The following is a 17,279-nucleotide window of genomic DNA, read 5'->3' on the forward strand; positions in this document are numbered from 1 at the left end:
CTCTCTCTCTCTCTCTCTCTCTCTCTCTCTCTCTCTCTCTCTCCCTCTCTCTCTCTCTCTCTCTCTCTCTCTCTCTCCCTCTTCTCTCTCTCAAAGCATGTTCAGTTAGTATACCATTAAAGTGCATGGAGGCTCTAGACACAGGTGACAGAGTGGCCCTTTACCTCACCCTAACTTTAGAGCAGGTTGTTGTTCATTCATTTTTGTTGTGTTTGACTCTTCATGATCCCATTTGGGGTTTTCTTAGCAGAGATACTGGAGTGGTTTGCCATTTCCTTCTCAAGTGGATTAAGGCAATTGGAGGTGAAGTGATTTGCCCAGTCACATAGCTAGTGAGTGTCTGAGACCACATTTGAACTCAGGTCTTCCTGACTCCAGGCCCAGTGCTCTATCTACTGAGCCTCTAGATGCTTCCTAGACAAAGAGAGGTTAAGTGACTTGCCTGATGTCACACAGCTAGTAAGTGTCTGAGGCCAGATTTGAGCTCAGGTCTTCCCAATTCCAGTAAAAGTTGAGAGGCACCTAGTGGCATAGTGGAGAGGGCATCAAATCTCAGGTCAGGAAGACTTGAGTTCATATCTAGCCTCAGACACTTCCTACTAGCTGTGTGACCCTGGACAAGTCACTTAACCTTTGTCTTCCTTAGTTTTCTCAACTGCAAAATAGAGACAATAATAGCACCTACCTCCTGGGTTATTGTGAGAATAAGATGAGATAATATTTTTTAAAGCATTTAACACAATGCCAGGTGGATGCGTAGACATGCTGATTCTCTTATTCCTCCTTCCTTAGACTAGAATCTAGGTCTCCAGACTCACATTTTTCTTTCTACTAGATTTCAGTAGAAACAATGAGCTTCAGGGTTAGTCCCTCTAGCTACCTGTGCTAATTAAGAGGTAAAAAGTGATTCTTCAGTTTCAGCTTTATGGGAGCAAAATCCCTTGCATTCAGTAGGACATGGGGTATTCATGCCCTGTTCTTCTGCACTAGAGGAACCCCAGGAAGATTCCTGAGATACTGTCCTTCTGTAACCACAACCAAATTGCTGCTACTCTTGGGATCATATGGCAGATATTTTTTCTTGGGTGCTAGAATTATTCATGAATAGAGCACAAGGTCTATATTACTGATAGTACCAACCTTCTGTTAATAATGCCACCTTGTTGTTTATATATTGCTTTATAATTTTTCAAAGTTCTTTCTTATACATTATTATTAGCTAAGGGTATGAAGTGAGTCTCCAAAAGCCTTTTGGAACTTTTCCCACTTCTTCCTGCTATGCTGGTCACCAGACTTCCAGAAATCTTTGAGAAATGTAGTCATATACATAGTCATATAGCATTGCCCAAAGCTATTCAGCTTCTGCTTATGAGGTAGCTGGGGACAATGCTCAGAGTTGGGCTTCACAACCATTGTATTCTTGTACATTTCAATCTGGAAACCAGATTGAGTGCATCTGCTGTCACTCCTGTGCCCCAGAGTAGCTTGCTCCAGTGAGCTGACACAATACTTCTAGAGGGTCCCATAAGACCCACTTAGTTTAAATGATCTAACCCAAGATTTTGCTTTTAGGGCAAGTGGGAGAACGTGAAATCAAACTTTTGTTTTCAGGGTCAGCTCTGGGTAGAGTTGGAAGCTAAGTATCCAGGACTTTATTTTAAACTTCCAAAAAAATTTTTAAATTTATTTTTAACATATTTTAAACATTTTTGAATTCCAAATTCCCTCCCTCCAGTCCCCCACTTATTGAAAAGAAAAACTATATGATATCCATTATACATGTGAAGTCATTTAAAACATATTGCAACATAACCCTTTTTTCTCCCCCCCCCCCAAAAAAAAGTGGGAAAAAAATGCTTCAATCCATACTCAAGAGTTCATCACTTCTCTGTCAGAAGGTAGATAACATTTTTATCATGAGTCCTATGGAATAGTCATGGATCATTATATTGATCAGAGTAGCTGAGTCTTTTCAGAGTTGATTTTTATTCTATCACAATCATACAGCACAACTTGTTCAGCCATTCCCCAATTAATGGGCATCCCCTCAATTTCTAGTTCTTTGCCACCACAAAAAGAACTGTTGTAAATATTTTTGTACAAATAGGGTCCTTTCCTCTTTTCTTTGATATCTTTGGAGTACAAACCTACTCATGGTGTTTCTGGGTTAAAGGATATTCCATTTTATAGCACTTTGGGCATGGTTCCAAATTGCTCTTGGGGATGGTTGGACCAGTTCACAATTCGACCAGCAGAGCATTGGCCTACTTATTTTTCCACTATTATCCCCGCCAACATGTGTCATTTTCCTTTTCTGTCCTTTTCCTTTTCTTAACCAATCTGATAGGTGTCAGGTAGCACCTCAGAGTTGTTGTAATTGGTATTTCTATAATTATTAATGATTTAGAGCATTTTTATATGATTATTGATAGCTTTGATTTCTTCTGAAAACTACCTGTTTATATCCTTTGACCATCTATTAATTGGGTAGTAGCTCTTATTTTTATCAATTTGGCTCAGTTCCCTATATATTGGAGAAATGAGACCTTTACAGAGAAACTCAAAAAAAAATTTTTTTTTAAATAACCCAAGGTGGTCAACCATTGCTGCTGTGGCCTCTGTATGAAAGTATAGGACCTGCCACCTTCCATAGATCGACAAATAATAGAAGGAGGAGAAGAAAAGAATGAAAGAAAGACAAGGGGAAGGAAAGATGAGAGGGAGGGAGAGAAGGGGGGGGAACCACAAAGGGGTGCTGGAAAGCAGTGGGGAACAGAAAGAGAGTATGAGAGGTGGTGTGGAGACTTGAACCCCGAGCAAGAGAAGGCTCACTTATTAGAGCTGAGAAACTCAAGGTTGAATCCTAAATTTCTAGTGAGCTGGAGAGGATAAGAATGCTTAGAAATGTCCCATACCTTTCCATACAAGTGGACAAGGAAGGTCAGCACTGAACTCTGTAGGACTCCACCTTGCTAAAGAATCAGTGAGCTCTCTTTCTTTGACCTTGCTCTTTAGGTGTAACCAGCCCTTCTGACTCTCTGGGCCTCAGATTGACTTACTCATTTATTTAACAAACATTAATTATCTGGCATGTGCAGAAAATTGAGCTCAGCACTCCATAAGGTAGAAGTTGAGATAAGACATAGTACCTATCTTATTTATTGTCTCATAGCCAGTGAAGTTGGGTTGTGACTTAGAGTTCCAGTCACAGTGCATTTCTTTTTCAGAGGCTAAGCACTTAGGAAATCTAGTTTCTGACTTTTCAGGGGCAGGAGGCAGGGAAGCTAAATCAACCTCTACAGTTAGCTTTCTTTTCCTTGTTGGGCTGGATTGATGCTGTTTTTTAAAAAGTCAGCTAACTTCTAACTTCTCTCCTCTTCTGTGACAATGGAAACTTCAGCTGGATTGTTTGGTCACGTTTGTTAAGGCAGACACGTTTACTTACATGTGTTTGTTTTCTAATTCTGAATGAGCAGTAAACTTTAACAGTGCTGGTAGACATATGAGTGTATTTATTAGTGTTACTCCTACTTCTCTAATAGCTTAGAGTATGGAAGTCATTGTTATTTACTTGATCTTGATAGACTAGTTCAGCAGAGCGCTTCCTAGGGGACTACTTTTGTAAGTAGGATGGATGCAAGAATTAATTCTGATTATAGCCTTGTTGAATGTTGCTTCGAGTATCTTAGTAGCCATACAAAGTACAGTGGATAATTGCATGTAAATTGCCAGATGGGCTATAAGGCTAATTAAGTTTTAGTAACCAGAAAAGAAAGAAAAAAAATCAAGAAAGAAATGTTTTGATTATTGAGACATTCCCTTATTACCTATCCAACAATTTGCATCCCATTATCCATGGCTCATCCCTGTGTAGTTCAGTTTTCATTATGCTAAGAATATTTCCCTCTATATTGAAATGACCTGGTGCTCATTTGTAAAATGCCTACATAGAGTATTCCAGGAAGATGTACTAGATGTTCTAGATGTACTAGAACCTGTCACATATCTGGAGGTGGATAGGGATTTCCATCATCTTGATTCAGTTGTTAAATTTCCCTGTTAAAGCATCCAGCTAGTTTACATTACAAGGGGTTTTTCAGCAGGCAGGCATACCTTATAGGGGTTGAGTTTCTCATAGGGGCAGTGCTCCACAACAAAGCTTCTTTGAAGAGGCTCTAGTGTGGTTTTAATGGTCACTTCTTTTCTACTTTAGTTGCTTGGACATGTGTGACATCCTGTGACCCTGAGGTGCCCTATCAGCACTACTTCAGGCGCTGAGATTACTAGCTGTGTTCACACTTTACGTATTGACATCCTGAATACCCTAGGACTAAACAGATATGAATAAGCACAGATTAAATGCTTAATGGATATTTATTGAATTAAACACAAAATACCTGGTGCCACAAGGCAAGTGTGAGGAACATGCACTTTAATAATAACAATAGTAACAGTTCATTTTTATATCAGTCTTTCTGTTTTAACAAAGTACTTTTTCTACAGCAATATTATAAGGTAGGTAGTGCAGATGTTATTGTTCTCATTTTATAGATGAGGGCATTGATGTCTGGATAGGTCAAATGACTTATCTGGTCACACAGCTCTCAGAGATGGAACCCAAACCCAGGTCTTCTGATTCCAAGTCCAGCATTCTTGTCCATGGGCAAAATTGTCTGGGGGAGTTTGGAATCTGGATTGCAAACTCCAATACCCGATCTTCGTGTCAACTCCTGGGTGTTTCCCAGGTCATTCTTGTATTTGCTTTTTTTTTTTTTCCCCAAAATGAGCTAAGGAGCTCCCCACATTCCCTAGGTGACCTTCTGCCAGCTACAAGGGAGACCTGGCCACTCTTAAATCCTCTAATGTTATGTGAGGTAGTTGAAAGGTTTTGCTATCACCTCCTCCCACCCAGGAGTAAATAATGGATTCCCTTACATGTTCCAAATATAGAGCTGGAAAAGGACGTTATAGTTTATTTAGTCCAACTGTTTCATTTTTTCAGACAAGAAAAAAGCCCATGTAGGAAAGTAAATAGCTTAGGAGGGATTTGAACCCAGGTCCTCTGATTCTATTTCCAGCATTTTTTTTCTACTAGACTATGGTGCATTTCTGGACAGGAAGGCACTTAAACATACATCTTTGCTAATGGTGACGTTGTGGTTGTTATATCAGTGAAGCGTTTGGGAACCTCCCAGATCAATGCTCTCCTCTTGTTTGTATCAAAAACTTTCCTTCCTCCTTCTGTTGTAGCCAGTAAACTTCCTTAGACCATACAAGGCAGTCTTATCTTTGTGTCCCCAATCGAGTACTGGTTAAACCATTATGGGTGAATGGAAAAAACATTTATTTAGGGCTTACTCTGTGCCAAGCACTGTCCTGGATGATGGGGATACAAATAGAAAAAATATAACATTTCTTCCTTTCAAAGGAGTTCACACTCCAACTGGGAGAGATAATACATTTAGGAGGAAAGTTCAGCTACAAAATAGAAGGAAAGACCCAGAGGTTTAAAGGGTACAGCTACAGGCTAGGTAGCAAGGACCAGGAATTCGTGGGCTGCGTTGGGATGTCTGCCCCACAGGAGTAACCAATCACTATTGGAAGAGGGAGTGTGAACCTGTTGGTCAGGATGGACAGATTCTGCTTTGCTCTAGCAAGGGTGGAGATGGGGTAGCAATCAGTGTCCAGCCTGGAGGGGATAAGGAGCATTAGCAGGAAGATTTTGGGTGAACTTTGGGGCAAAGGGAAGGGGAAATGGGATCCCATTAGGCACCAGTTCTACCTGGAACCCTTTATGCTCCCTGGGATGCAATCTGGGTGCCACATCAGTGGGGATGGGGGAAGTGGAATCCTGAAAATAATCCCCAAAATTACTATTGCCATAGTGCCATAGGGGAGCATCACTGGACATTTATGGAAAACGTCCTGGTCTTGGCTAGGAGGTCAGTCCCTGCACACATAATTTAATTAGCTACCTTGAACATGGAAAGAAATTTCCTAAGGATCAGTTTCTCAGTCATCAGGAGGCAGTAAAGGAAGCATCATAATGAAGTCATGATATGACCCTGGACCCCACCTCTTCCACTTTCTAGTTGTGTGACTTTGGTCAGTCAGCCTCTTATGGGCCTCAGTTACCTCATCTGTAAAATGGTAACGTTAGATTCCCCTCCAGTTCTAAATACTAAGACCCTATGAGGCAATAAAGTTTGATTGACAGATTAGATTGGGAACCCTCAACCTTCTGGCTTTTCTTGAAGGTGTTTTTTTCCGTATTAAGGGGGTGTTTCCTGATGGAGAAGAAAGCTAAATAAGAGGGAAGAGGGGCTTTTTTTCTGGAGGTCTTTTTATTTTTTTTAGAATTTATTTAATTTGCTTTTTTGGTGAGGCAGTTGGGGTTTAGTGAATTGCCCAGGGCCACACAGCTAGTAAATGTAAAGTGTCTGAGGTCAGATTTGAATTCAGGTCCTCCTGACTCCAAGGCTGGAGCTCTATCCACTGAGATAACTATCTGCCCCACTGGAGGTCTTTTTAGGACTTCTAGATGAAATGGGCCAGGCTGGGCTCTTATCACCAGCAAATTGGCAGAATGAAGGATCTGATTAGCAGGAAGCTGTTTGGCTTCTGGAACTTCACAAAGCTTTCAAATAGCCTCATTTGGATGAAATAATAGCTTGAAGATGACAATGTCTCTATGAACAGATGTAGCCAATTTCATATTTCACTGAAGACCTCACCCACATAGGAACATTCTTGGGAAGAGAAAGGGAGGACTCATTTTAATCTATGTGGAAGATAGTACCCATCAGGCTTTCTAGCCCAGCAGGCTCTCCCCAAGGGCATTAGTGCTTGTCATAGTACATATGAAAATTCTCTCTGCCAGGCATTCAGTGAAACGGTCACTGAGAATCTGTGCTCTCTTCAAGGAGCTTCTCCAGTAGTTAAAGAGAAAAGGCACAAAATGTATACGATGCTGTGACAGTGATTGCACTAGGAGTTTAGAAAAGGGGGAGATGAGTGAATGCTGGGAATAGTTAGAGGCAACATCATGGGCCTATTCACTGAGGCTTGAGCTGAATCTTGAAGGATGGTTAGGTGGGGATGGGGTGGGGAGGGTCAGTGCCCCACCTTCCAGTTCTGTAACAAGAAGAGATCGTAGTTGTTCTGTACAATGGGTCTTCTTCCTCTTTCTTTGATCTCTTTGGGTTATGGACCTAGTTGTGGCATTATTGACAGAGACTGGGGAGTGGTAGGGTGGGGGTAAAGATAGTTTCAAATTGCTTTCCAGAGTGATTGGGTCACTTCATACCTTCACCGGCAGTGTATTACTATGTTGCTGTTTCCCACAACCTCTTCTGGGAAATGTGAAGTAGAACCTTACAGTTTAGTTTGCATTTCTCATGTTATTGGTGATTTGGGGCATTTTTTTTTTCATATGGTTGTAGGTTGCTTCAGTTTCTTTGATAGCTACCTGTTCATATCCTTTGACCATTGATTTATTGGGGAATGGCTACCATTCTTATGTATTTGAATCAGTTCACTATATATCTTATATATAAGACCTTTATCAGAGAAATTTGCTGAAAAGATTCCCCCCCCCCACTTGAGCTAACTCGTTCCTTTCTGATTTTAACTGCATTGATTTTGTTTGTGCAAAGTCTTTTACATTTTATGTAATCAAAATTGGTCCCTAGTACTCTCCAAACAGTTGGTCCCCCAGAACTGTTGTTTACTGAAGTGATTTTCTGAAACCTGCTAAGGGAAGGGGGGGTGTTCTAAAAATTCTTGGTGTTACCTGTTCCATAGGGGTGGATGTTCCCAGAGTCACTGAGGCTTCCAACTTCCACTGCCTAGTGGCATGGACAGAATGAGATATCCAGAAGCCTCATTATATGATCTCCAATGGATTGCTGCTATCTCCCCTAATGTTACTAGATTGAGATAGCTTTAGGAGTTTATATACCAACATAATTGCTGGGGACAAGGAAATGGAAAAACAGGGACAAAGGAGAGAATTAGCTCTAGTCTTTCTCAGAAATCACAGAACCACCATCCTCACCCTCCCTCTCTAAGGAAACATGGCAGTCTCTTGGGTGTTTTGTTTGTTTTTTTAAGCCAACTTTCAAATTTTTTCATGAAGGTAAGAAAAGTGACTAAATCATCTATACCCTTTGACTTAGCTATCCCAGTTCTGGGCATATACTGCCAAGGAGGTCATAGAGAAGGGAAGGTCTCATATAAACCAAAGTATTTTGAGGTAACAAAAAACAGAAGATATGTGGATGCCCATCACTTAGGGAAATGTTTGGTCAAATTATGGTATCTGAATACAATGGAATTTACTGCATCATAAGAAAGAAAATGAGGAAATTCTTAGAAACAAAGCTTCTGAGAACATGTCCCTCATATTATTTCTTATGGTACAGTAACACATATGAATTGAAGAGTGAAAAGAGTAGGACCAAGAAAATATACACAAGGACTGCAATAGTGTAAACAAAAATACCACAAGACAACTGAATTCTGATGAATTGCTGTGACTGTTTACTGTCTTGAAGAACGAATGATGAAAGACATTTCCTTCATCTTTGTAGAAAGGTAGGTGACTACAGGTGCAGGATGTTGCATAAGCTTTGAGACAGTTGCATTGTCAATCAAGTTTTCTTTTGTTACATGGGAGGATTATTGGGGGCGGGGGAGGCAGAGGTGGACAGCAGAGCCAGAAGGGAAGAAGTAGTCTATCAGGAAATAACTGGTGTTATCCCTATAAGTATCCCTAAAACTTTTAAAAATAAATTATATTTTAAAATTTCATGGGACTGTGCTGTTTAGTCCATACAAACTAAATTGACTCATGTTCTTTCTACCCAAGGCTGCCAGTAACTTAACTTCCCTAGAATTACAGGATGTCAGGTTTTAGAGATTATCTAGCCCAACTCCTGTATTCAGCAGGTGAGGAAGCTGAGGCTGTGAAAGGGGCATTGACACATTGTTGTGAATTGTGAATTGATCCAACCATTCTGGAGAACAATTTGGAACTATGCCCAAAGGGCTATCAAAATGTGCATACCCTTTGACCCAGCAATAGCACTTCTAGGGTTGTATCCCAAAGAGATCATAAAAAAGGGAAAAGAACCCACCCATACAAAACATATTTATAGCAGCTCTTTCTGTGGTGGCAAAAAATTGGAAATTGAGGGGATGCCCATCAATTGGGGAATGGCTGAACAAGTTGTGGTATATGAATGTAATGGAATACTATTGTGCTATAAGAAATGATGAGCAAGTGGACTTCAGAAAAACCTGGAAAGACTTGTATGGACTGATGCTGAGTGAAGTGAGCAGAACCAGGAGAACATTGTACACAGTAACAGCCACATTGTTCGATGACTAACTTTGATGGACTTAGCCCTTCTCAGCAAAGCAAGGATGTAAGACACTTCCAAAAGTCTCATGATAGAAAATGATATCCACATGCAAAGAAAGAACTATGGAGTTTGAATGCAGATCAAAGCATACTATTTGCTATTCTTTTTCTTCTGTTTTATTTTCTCTTTCTTGTGGTTCCTCCTATTGGTTCTAATTCTTCCTTACAGCATGACTAATGTGAAAATATGTTTAATAGGAATATATATGTATAGCCTATATCAGATTACATGCCATTTTGGGGAGGGAGGGGGAGAAAATCTAAAACTCAAAAGCTTATGAAAGTGAATGTTGAAAACTAAAATAAATTAAGGGAAAAAAAAAGAAAGGGGCATTGACACAGCAAGTAAGTGGTGAAGCTGGGGCTAGAACTAGGGACTTGTGACGCCAGTCATGCTGCCCACTGTCCATGAGCATCTGAGCTCTGGAGGGCAACATTTAAGGCAGGGAAATAGAGGAATCTCTTTACTCTCTATTTTGGCAGGTCAGATTTTCCTAAAGGTCATTGTTTCAGCAGTGGTATCACATGGGTCAAAAGGAAGAGGTCTGGCCTAAGTCATAGTACCACCAAAATACAATAAATTCCACGTCCCCCAAATTGTTCACTGTTGCTATCTGTTAACAAGACTAATTGAGTTCAATTCAGCTGACATGTGTTAAGCCTTCTCTGTGCATGAGGTAGTGTTGGTCTGAGAATGCTCATCTGACTGGGTCATTCTTCAGTGTTCCTCCATGACCTGGAATCTGGCTTCTTTTCTCTGCCCCAGAGAAAGTTTTCCCTCAAATGAAAATGGATTTTCCTGTGGGCCAAATCCTTCAAAGAACTCAGAATACCTTTAGCAGCCCCTGCTGCTAGGGACCTTATACTGGTATAACAACAATAATGATGATGGTGCTATAGATTATTATGTTACATGTCATATATAATAATAATGTTATTGAATAACAAGAGCTAGCATTTACATAGCACTTTAAAGTATGCAGAACTTTACATATATTATCTCATTTGATCCTCACAACAACCCTGGGAAGTAGATATTATTATCCCCATTTTACAGGTGAAGAAATGGAGGCTGAATGAGATTAAGTAACTTGCTAAGGGTCACAACTGGTAAATATCTGCATCAGGATTCAAACTCAGGTCTTCCTGGCTCCAAATTACCTTGGATTGAACCGTACTGGGCTAGTTATGTGAGGAAATCTAGGAGATAACCTCTAGTATTCCTTTCAGTAAGGGAAGAAATTTAGAGCAGTCTCTTTAGTAGGCCTTTAATTGTCAGGGAAGCCACCATTTCTATTAAAACTCTCTTATTCTCTGCTTTCAGGGGAGTAACGTAATGGAAGACCAGGACCTCCGAGACATTGGGATCAGTGAACCCCAGCATCGGCGGAAGCTTCTCCAGGCTGCAAGATCATTGCCTAAGGTAAAAACTCTCCAGGGTCCTTCCTGCTTCAGTTTGAGCCAAAAGCAAGGGAAAAGGATGGTCACAAGGAGTCACTGAATCAGCTCTTACTGAAACAGGAATACCCTTTATAATAGCCCTGATGAGCAGTCAGCCAGGCCTTGAACACCTCCTGTGAGGAGGGAGCTCATTACCTCTCACAATAGCCCATCAGACTTTTGGACAGCTTAATTCTTTCTTTTGTGGAGCCACAATTTTCTCCACCCCATGCCCCCCTTCCCCCCTTTTGCACCCTGACTCTGACTCTAGTTATCCTCCTTGGCCCTCCTCTCCCTTTATGCTATCTTGATTCATAATTGTATCAGCTTCCATGGATTCAATTATTATCTCTATTCAGATCATTGTCACTTCCGTTTATTCAGCTTTGACAACTCTCTCCTGATCTCCAGACTCACTTCACCATCTGCCTATTGGACATCTCAAACTGGATAGCTCCATAGATAGCCAGTTTCAAATCCATCAAGTCCAAAGAAAATCATCTTCTCCCCTCCCCACCCCAACCCCCAAACTTTCCCCACTTCCCAACTTCCCTCTGTTGTCTAGAGCACTGCCATCCTTCTAGTCATCCAAGCTTACAACTTTGGAGTCATCCTTGATTCCTCATCTGTACTCACTCCACGTATCCAGTCTGTTGTCAAATCTTGTAATTTGTACCTTCTCAATATCTCTTCTATATGCCCTCTGTTCTTCCCTCACTCAACTGCCACCCTGGTGCAGGCCCTCATCGTCTCATGCATGGACTGTTACAGTCGCCTTCTGAATTGATCTCTTTGGCTGAAGTCTATCCCTACTCTGATACATCCTCCACTCTGCTACCAAAGTGATGTTCCTGAAGTACAGGTCTGACCATAGTACTCCTCTATTCAATAAATTCCAGTGGCTCCCTATTGTCTTCAGGATCAAATGTTAAATCTTGCAATATTTTTAGATGATGATGATATTTACCATTTGTATAGCACCTACTATGTGCCAGGCTCTATGCTAAGCATTTTACAAATATTATCTCATTTAGTCCTCACAATACCCCTGGGAAATAGTGGCTATTTATTTATTATTAATATCCACATTTTACACATGGGGAAACTGAGGCAAACAGTGGTTAAGTGACTCACCCAGGGTCACACAGCTAGTTAAGTGTCTGAGGCCAGATTTGAACTGGGTATTCCTGACTGCACGCCCAGTTCTTGATCCACTATGCCACCAGCTACCTGTAATGTACTCTGTAATCCAGCCATACTGGCTTCCTTGATGTTCCTTGCACATTGCCCATCTTTATGCCTTTTCACTGTCTGTGCCTGAAGTGCTCTCCCTCTTCACCTCCACATCTTAGTTTCCTTCAAGAGTTAGTTTAAATCCCACCTTCTGCAGAAGGCCTTCATAATCCCTTCTCAATCTCCACCCCCAACAAATGCCTTTGCTCTAAGACAGAGGTTCCCAAACTTATTTGGCCTACTGCCCCCTTTAAAAAAAAAATTACTCAGTGCCCCCTGGAAATTTACTTTCTTTAACGCTTAAATGGTTTTTTAAAAAAATTTGTATCATTTCAAAAAAATATAAATTTTCTTTAAATGACACATCTTAAATTTAATAATTTATTATAAATTTGTGGGGGAATTTCTTGTACTGAAATTTTGATGATGCAATGTTTGCTTCTTTTAACTGTATGGTATCATATTGTAAACAAGTCATTACATGCACATATTCCTGCCAATGCATGCTGGACTTCCCAACAATGTGTGACACCCTCATCTGCCAACACTTGCTTATTAAGACCTGTTGGCGGACTTTATAACTTATGTTTTGTGTGTTTATTTGGAAAATAACGTAATCACTATGACTTTAATTCTGTTACACAACAGATGAAACATGTATGAATGGTTATTCAAAATTTCCTTGTCTTCTCTTCTTTCCTTTGCTTCCACTGCCCCCTTATATTTATTCAATGCCTCCTCCCCCCAATTGCACCCAAGGCTACAAATGCCCCCTGGATCATTCTAGCACCCCACAGGGGGTGGTATCACCCACTTTGGGAACCTCTGCTCTAAGATTACCTTCCATTTATTCTATCTATCTGTCTGTCTGTCTGTCACTCCCAGATACACATATATAGACACACATACACACACCACATTGCAAAGAACCTCTTGGTCTCATTAGGACATGGCTTCATGGTAAAGCCCACTTCTCAGATTAGGCTCCTCTGGAAGGTTACTAGGGATTGATCATATATAGATGTAATGACAGCTGGTGGCAGAGTGAATCAAGAACTGGGCCCAAGTTCAAATCCAGCCTCAGACACTTACCAGCTGTGTGACCCTGGGTGAGTCACTTAACCCCTGTTTGCCTCTGTTTCCCCATCTGTAAAATGGGGATAGTAATAACAACTAAATAGTGTGTGTGTCTATCTTGTATGTACATAGTTGTAGTTGCTTGCATGTTTGCTCCCTCATTAGAATGTAAGTTCCTTGACAGCAGGGACTGTGTCTTTGTCTTTTTTTTATAACTCTAAAGCATAACATGGTGCCTGGCACATAGTAGGCACTTAATAAATGACTGATGATCTGGCCAGAGCCTATGGGGTTGGATGTCCAGATCTTCAAATAAGTCTTGAAGACGGTTGTCTTCCCTGAATCTTCTCTTCACCCCCATTTCTTTCTCACGGATGTATCTAGGACCACGTCCTGAATGGACCTTTTGCTTCAGGGCATAGTCCTAGACATATCTTGTCCTTTTTGATGCAGTAAAGCCTCTCCAACTGGACCAGAGGAGTTTCATAAGGTCTTTTTGAGTTCCTAGCCATGTCTTAAGGGTTCATTAGGGGTCATAATGTCCCTCCAGGCAATCTGAGATGCAGGGAAGTTGCCTAGGCCCAGAAGAGCCCATGGGAGAGAGAGGTCCTACTAGTGTTGGAAGAGGTCTGCTCATCTCAGAAATCTGTGATCCCACTCAGAACTGACTTTCACCTCTTAGGGCCCACTTGCAGGGCTCTCCTGATTGAGGAGTACAAGTGGTGTTTACATATGACCATTGGAGAGGAGCCCCAGGTCTCAGCCATCCAAAAGGAAATAAAGATTGGACTGAGAGCTAGAAAGAACCTTGGAGGCTATCAGGTTCAGCCCCTCATTTTATCTATGAGGAAACTAAAACCCACACATGTTAAGGTACTTGTCAGGGTCACACAGCAAGTATCCAAGGCAGGATTTGAACCTAGGTCTTCCTGACTCTGAATCCAGCTTCTATCTACGACACCATAGGGCTGGTAGCTGTGGGATTGCCAGACCATGCATTCCTATGCTTCTGACAAATCCACATTGACAAGCTGGACATCAGCACAAGAAGTGCTGGGGGATCTGAGCATGGGAAGACAGCTGCTCCCCTAAGTAAGAGGGCCATGAGTCTAACTCAAGGACCAACAAAAGCCCTTCCAGCCTTCTTACCCCCCGGGTGGGGCCAAGGGCCAACCACCTTTGCCTCTTTGGACTACAACCTACATGGCTCCATTTGTTTAACTTCAAAATTTTTTCCTTTTTTAAAAAAATCCTATTTTATTTTAAGATCTGCATTCTCTCCTTCCCTCTAACACCCCACCTCAATGAGAAAGCAGGAAAAACAAAGCCTATTACAAACATGTATAGTAAAGCAAAATAAATTCCCACATTGACCATGTTAAAATCCATCACCTCTCTATCTGAAGGTGGGTAATATGTTTCATCACAAGCATTACTGTATTTGAAAAGACCTTTGGTTTCTTGAAACTAAAGTGAAGTAGAAAGCTAACTATTCCTACTTATACTATCTTTCTTCCTCTATACCCAAAGAACCTGCATGCAGTTAGAGCAAGGCTTCTTAACCTGGGGTCTGTGGACCCTCCAGGTCTTGTGGATAGATTTCAGGAGGTCTGTGAACTTGTATGGAAAAAAATACATTTTTATTTCAACATCATTGATTCTTTTTATAATCCTAACCATTTTATGCATTTCAGATCATTTTGAAAAGGGATCCTTGGGCTATACCAGACTGCCCAGTGGGTCCATGACCCACATATAAGCTGAACGGATTTGAAAGTCTGGGAAATGTTAGCTAGAAGTATTAAGCTGAATGTCCCCTTCTTCTTCCCCCCACCCCATCTTCCTGTGTCAGCACAACTGCAAGCAGAATTATTTTCAGTATCACAGGAACGATTGTATTTTTTATCAGATCCCTGGCCATGGTGAGAACAACTGGGGCTGGTTCTCAGTATTCTAGAATCACCTCTGAATTACTCTGCCCTCTGAGAGAGCCTCTCTTCCCCCAGCCCGGGTGACTCTAGAGCAACATGACCTGAGATGGTTTGTCTAACTCGCTGGAGTGAGCCATCACTGTGTCAGCTGGCTGCATTTTGGTGTGATCAATGTGAACTACTCTGGGTCATTTGTCTTGTGCCACCTGTCATCCATTACTTCCCTTTCCCATTTACAGGTAAAACCTCTGGGCTGTGATGGGAATGCCCAGCCATCTGTCCCATCCTGGCTTGACTCTCTGGGGCTGCAGGATTATATCCAGTCTTTTCTGTCAAGTGGCTACAGTTCTATTGACACTGTGAAAAACCTCTGGGAACTGGAGCTGGTTAATGTGAGTATAACAGACTGACTAAGCCTTCCTCCCAGTGGGCCAGTCCACACACTGGAACCTCTTCGGGGAAAAAGGGGTTACTATTGGTAGGAGGAACATGGAAAATCATTCTCCTCTGGTACCCCTCAGGTCAAGCTGAGTCTTCCAGATGTTTCAGTAAGACATAATCATCATTCATTGCCTGAGCTGAACCATTGCTGTACTGTGTTTTGGGGTGGCTTGAGCTAAGCTTCTTTGGAAGGACAGCCTAAAGTGAAATAGCCAAACCCCAGTCTCAGAGACTAGAGATGGTGGGAGAGTATGGCCAGGACACCTGCTGAGAGCCCCTAAGACAGTTCAGTGTTATGACTTCATTCTCAGGACTCCTGGGATTTCAGCTGCTACCACTTGGGTTTTCTGACCAGAATGACTAGGCCAGGTCCCATGAGATTGGGATGCCAGATCTGAGAAGACACTGGATTCAATGAAAGACACATTCCTCTAGGAGGAGGCTCAGGGTCTTCAGAAACAGCTGAGGGGACCAGATGCAAGGAACTGGGCCTGCGGCCCAAAACAGGCTCTGCTGAAAGTGGGGCTGTGTCCAGGAGCTCACAGGGGGCTGGTGAGGTGAAGTGAGGGGAGAGGAGGAGGCTCTGCTGTCCACAAGGTGCATTCTCAGGATTGCACAATTTAGAGCTAAAAGGGACCTTAGAAACTCCCTCATTTTACCAATAAGGAAACAAGCCCGGGGTGATGAAGTGATTGCCAGGCTAGGATTTAAACTCAAGCCCCCTGACTCCAAGCCAAGTGTTCTGTGGCGCTGACGCATGACCCACTGTTGCAACTTAAAATCTGGCTGGTTGTGGAGGAACAAGTGGCATGAGGAGCTCAGGTATGTCGAGCAAACCCATTTCTTGTTCCTAACCCATTTCCTGCCCCACCTGTCAGGTGCTAAAGGTTCACCTGCTCGGCCACCGGAAGCGGATCATCGCCTCTCTTGCAGATCGGCCCTATGAGGAGCCCCCTCAGAAGCCCCCTCGCTTTTCCCAGCTGCGAGTGAGTTGAGCTGCTGGGATCTCTTAGTGTCAGTGGGTGGGAACTCTATGGAAGGGTGTGGGACAGAAGGGAAGAGGCACATGTGTTTGTCTGTTCACTTTTAGGCAGTAAAGAGATTGTCTTCATAGAGAGCCCAGGCTCTGTTACAAAGAAGACTCCTGTCTCAGCTGAGGAAGGGGAGGACTTGGGCCTGCCATTAGGGCATGAGGAGCAGGGCTTGGTCAGCTGTTCTTTCTATCCACTGTCCTTGACTTTGTGTCTTCCAAGTCCTGAGCCAAGGCCTGGCTCAGGAAAGTGAATGGGCGAAGATGTAAACTCTCTCCTCATCTGGGCTGCCTGGGTTAGGGTAGGCTACAGAATTCCAATATGCAACAAAAAGCCACTGAGGCAGAACTCCGAGCACATATCAGTTTATGAGGGCGACTGGTGGTCCCTAATCAGTTGATCCAAGACTTTCCTTTGCAGTCAAGGACCCCGTCTGCTTGTATTCTTCAGGCTTTTATAGACATTGAAAGATTACTAAAAACAGAACGAGACAGTGCAATCCATGACAGGTCATTTCCAGGGGGGACAAGGGTGGGGGAAGAACAGACCCCACAATTGGGTACGGCCATCAGCCAGCAGTGTTTAGTCACCAGAGATCTAGGACTTTCCACAGGCAGTTACAGATATTAGGCGTGAAAGAACAGAGAAAATGGGGAAAGTGGTTTTTTTGGAAATACAGCTCTCATAGTACATTCATAGGAG

General features: G+C 42.2%; 1 protein-coding gene across 8 annotated transcripts in view; it reads left to right on the top strand.

Moving 5' to 3' along the window:
* ANKS1A (ankyrin repeat and sterile alpha motif domain containing 1A) overlaps positions 1–17,279 on the top strand; it is a 227,921-nt gene that overhangs the window by 196,145 nt on the left and 14,497 nt on the right. For all 8 annotated transcript variants that reach the window (XM_027876318.1, XM_027876317.1, XM_027876321.1 and 5 more), the window contains 3 exons: positions 10,749–10,847; positions 15,345–15,497; positions 16,425–16,532. In XM_027876318.1, the coding sequence (XP_027732119.1) occupies positions 10,749–10,847; positions 15,345–15,497; positions 16,425–16,532 (360 nt within the window). The remainder of the gene's footprint in view (positions 1–10,748; positions 10,848–15,344; positions 15,498–16,424; positions 16,533–17,279) is intronic.

The sequence above is a fragment of the Vombatus ursinus genome, unplaced genomic scaffold (assembly GCF_900497805.2).
Source record: "Vombatus ursinus unplaced genomic scaffold, bare-nosed wombat genome assembly UNPS02014811.1, whole genome shotgun sequence".
Classification (NCBI taxonomy): Eukaryota; Metazoa; Chordata; class Mammalia; order Diprotodontia; family Vombatidae; genus Vombatus; species Vombatus ursinus.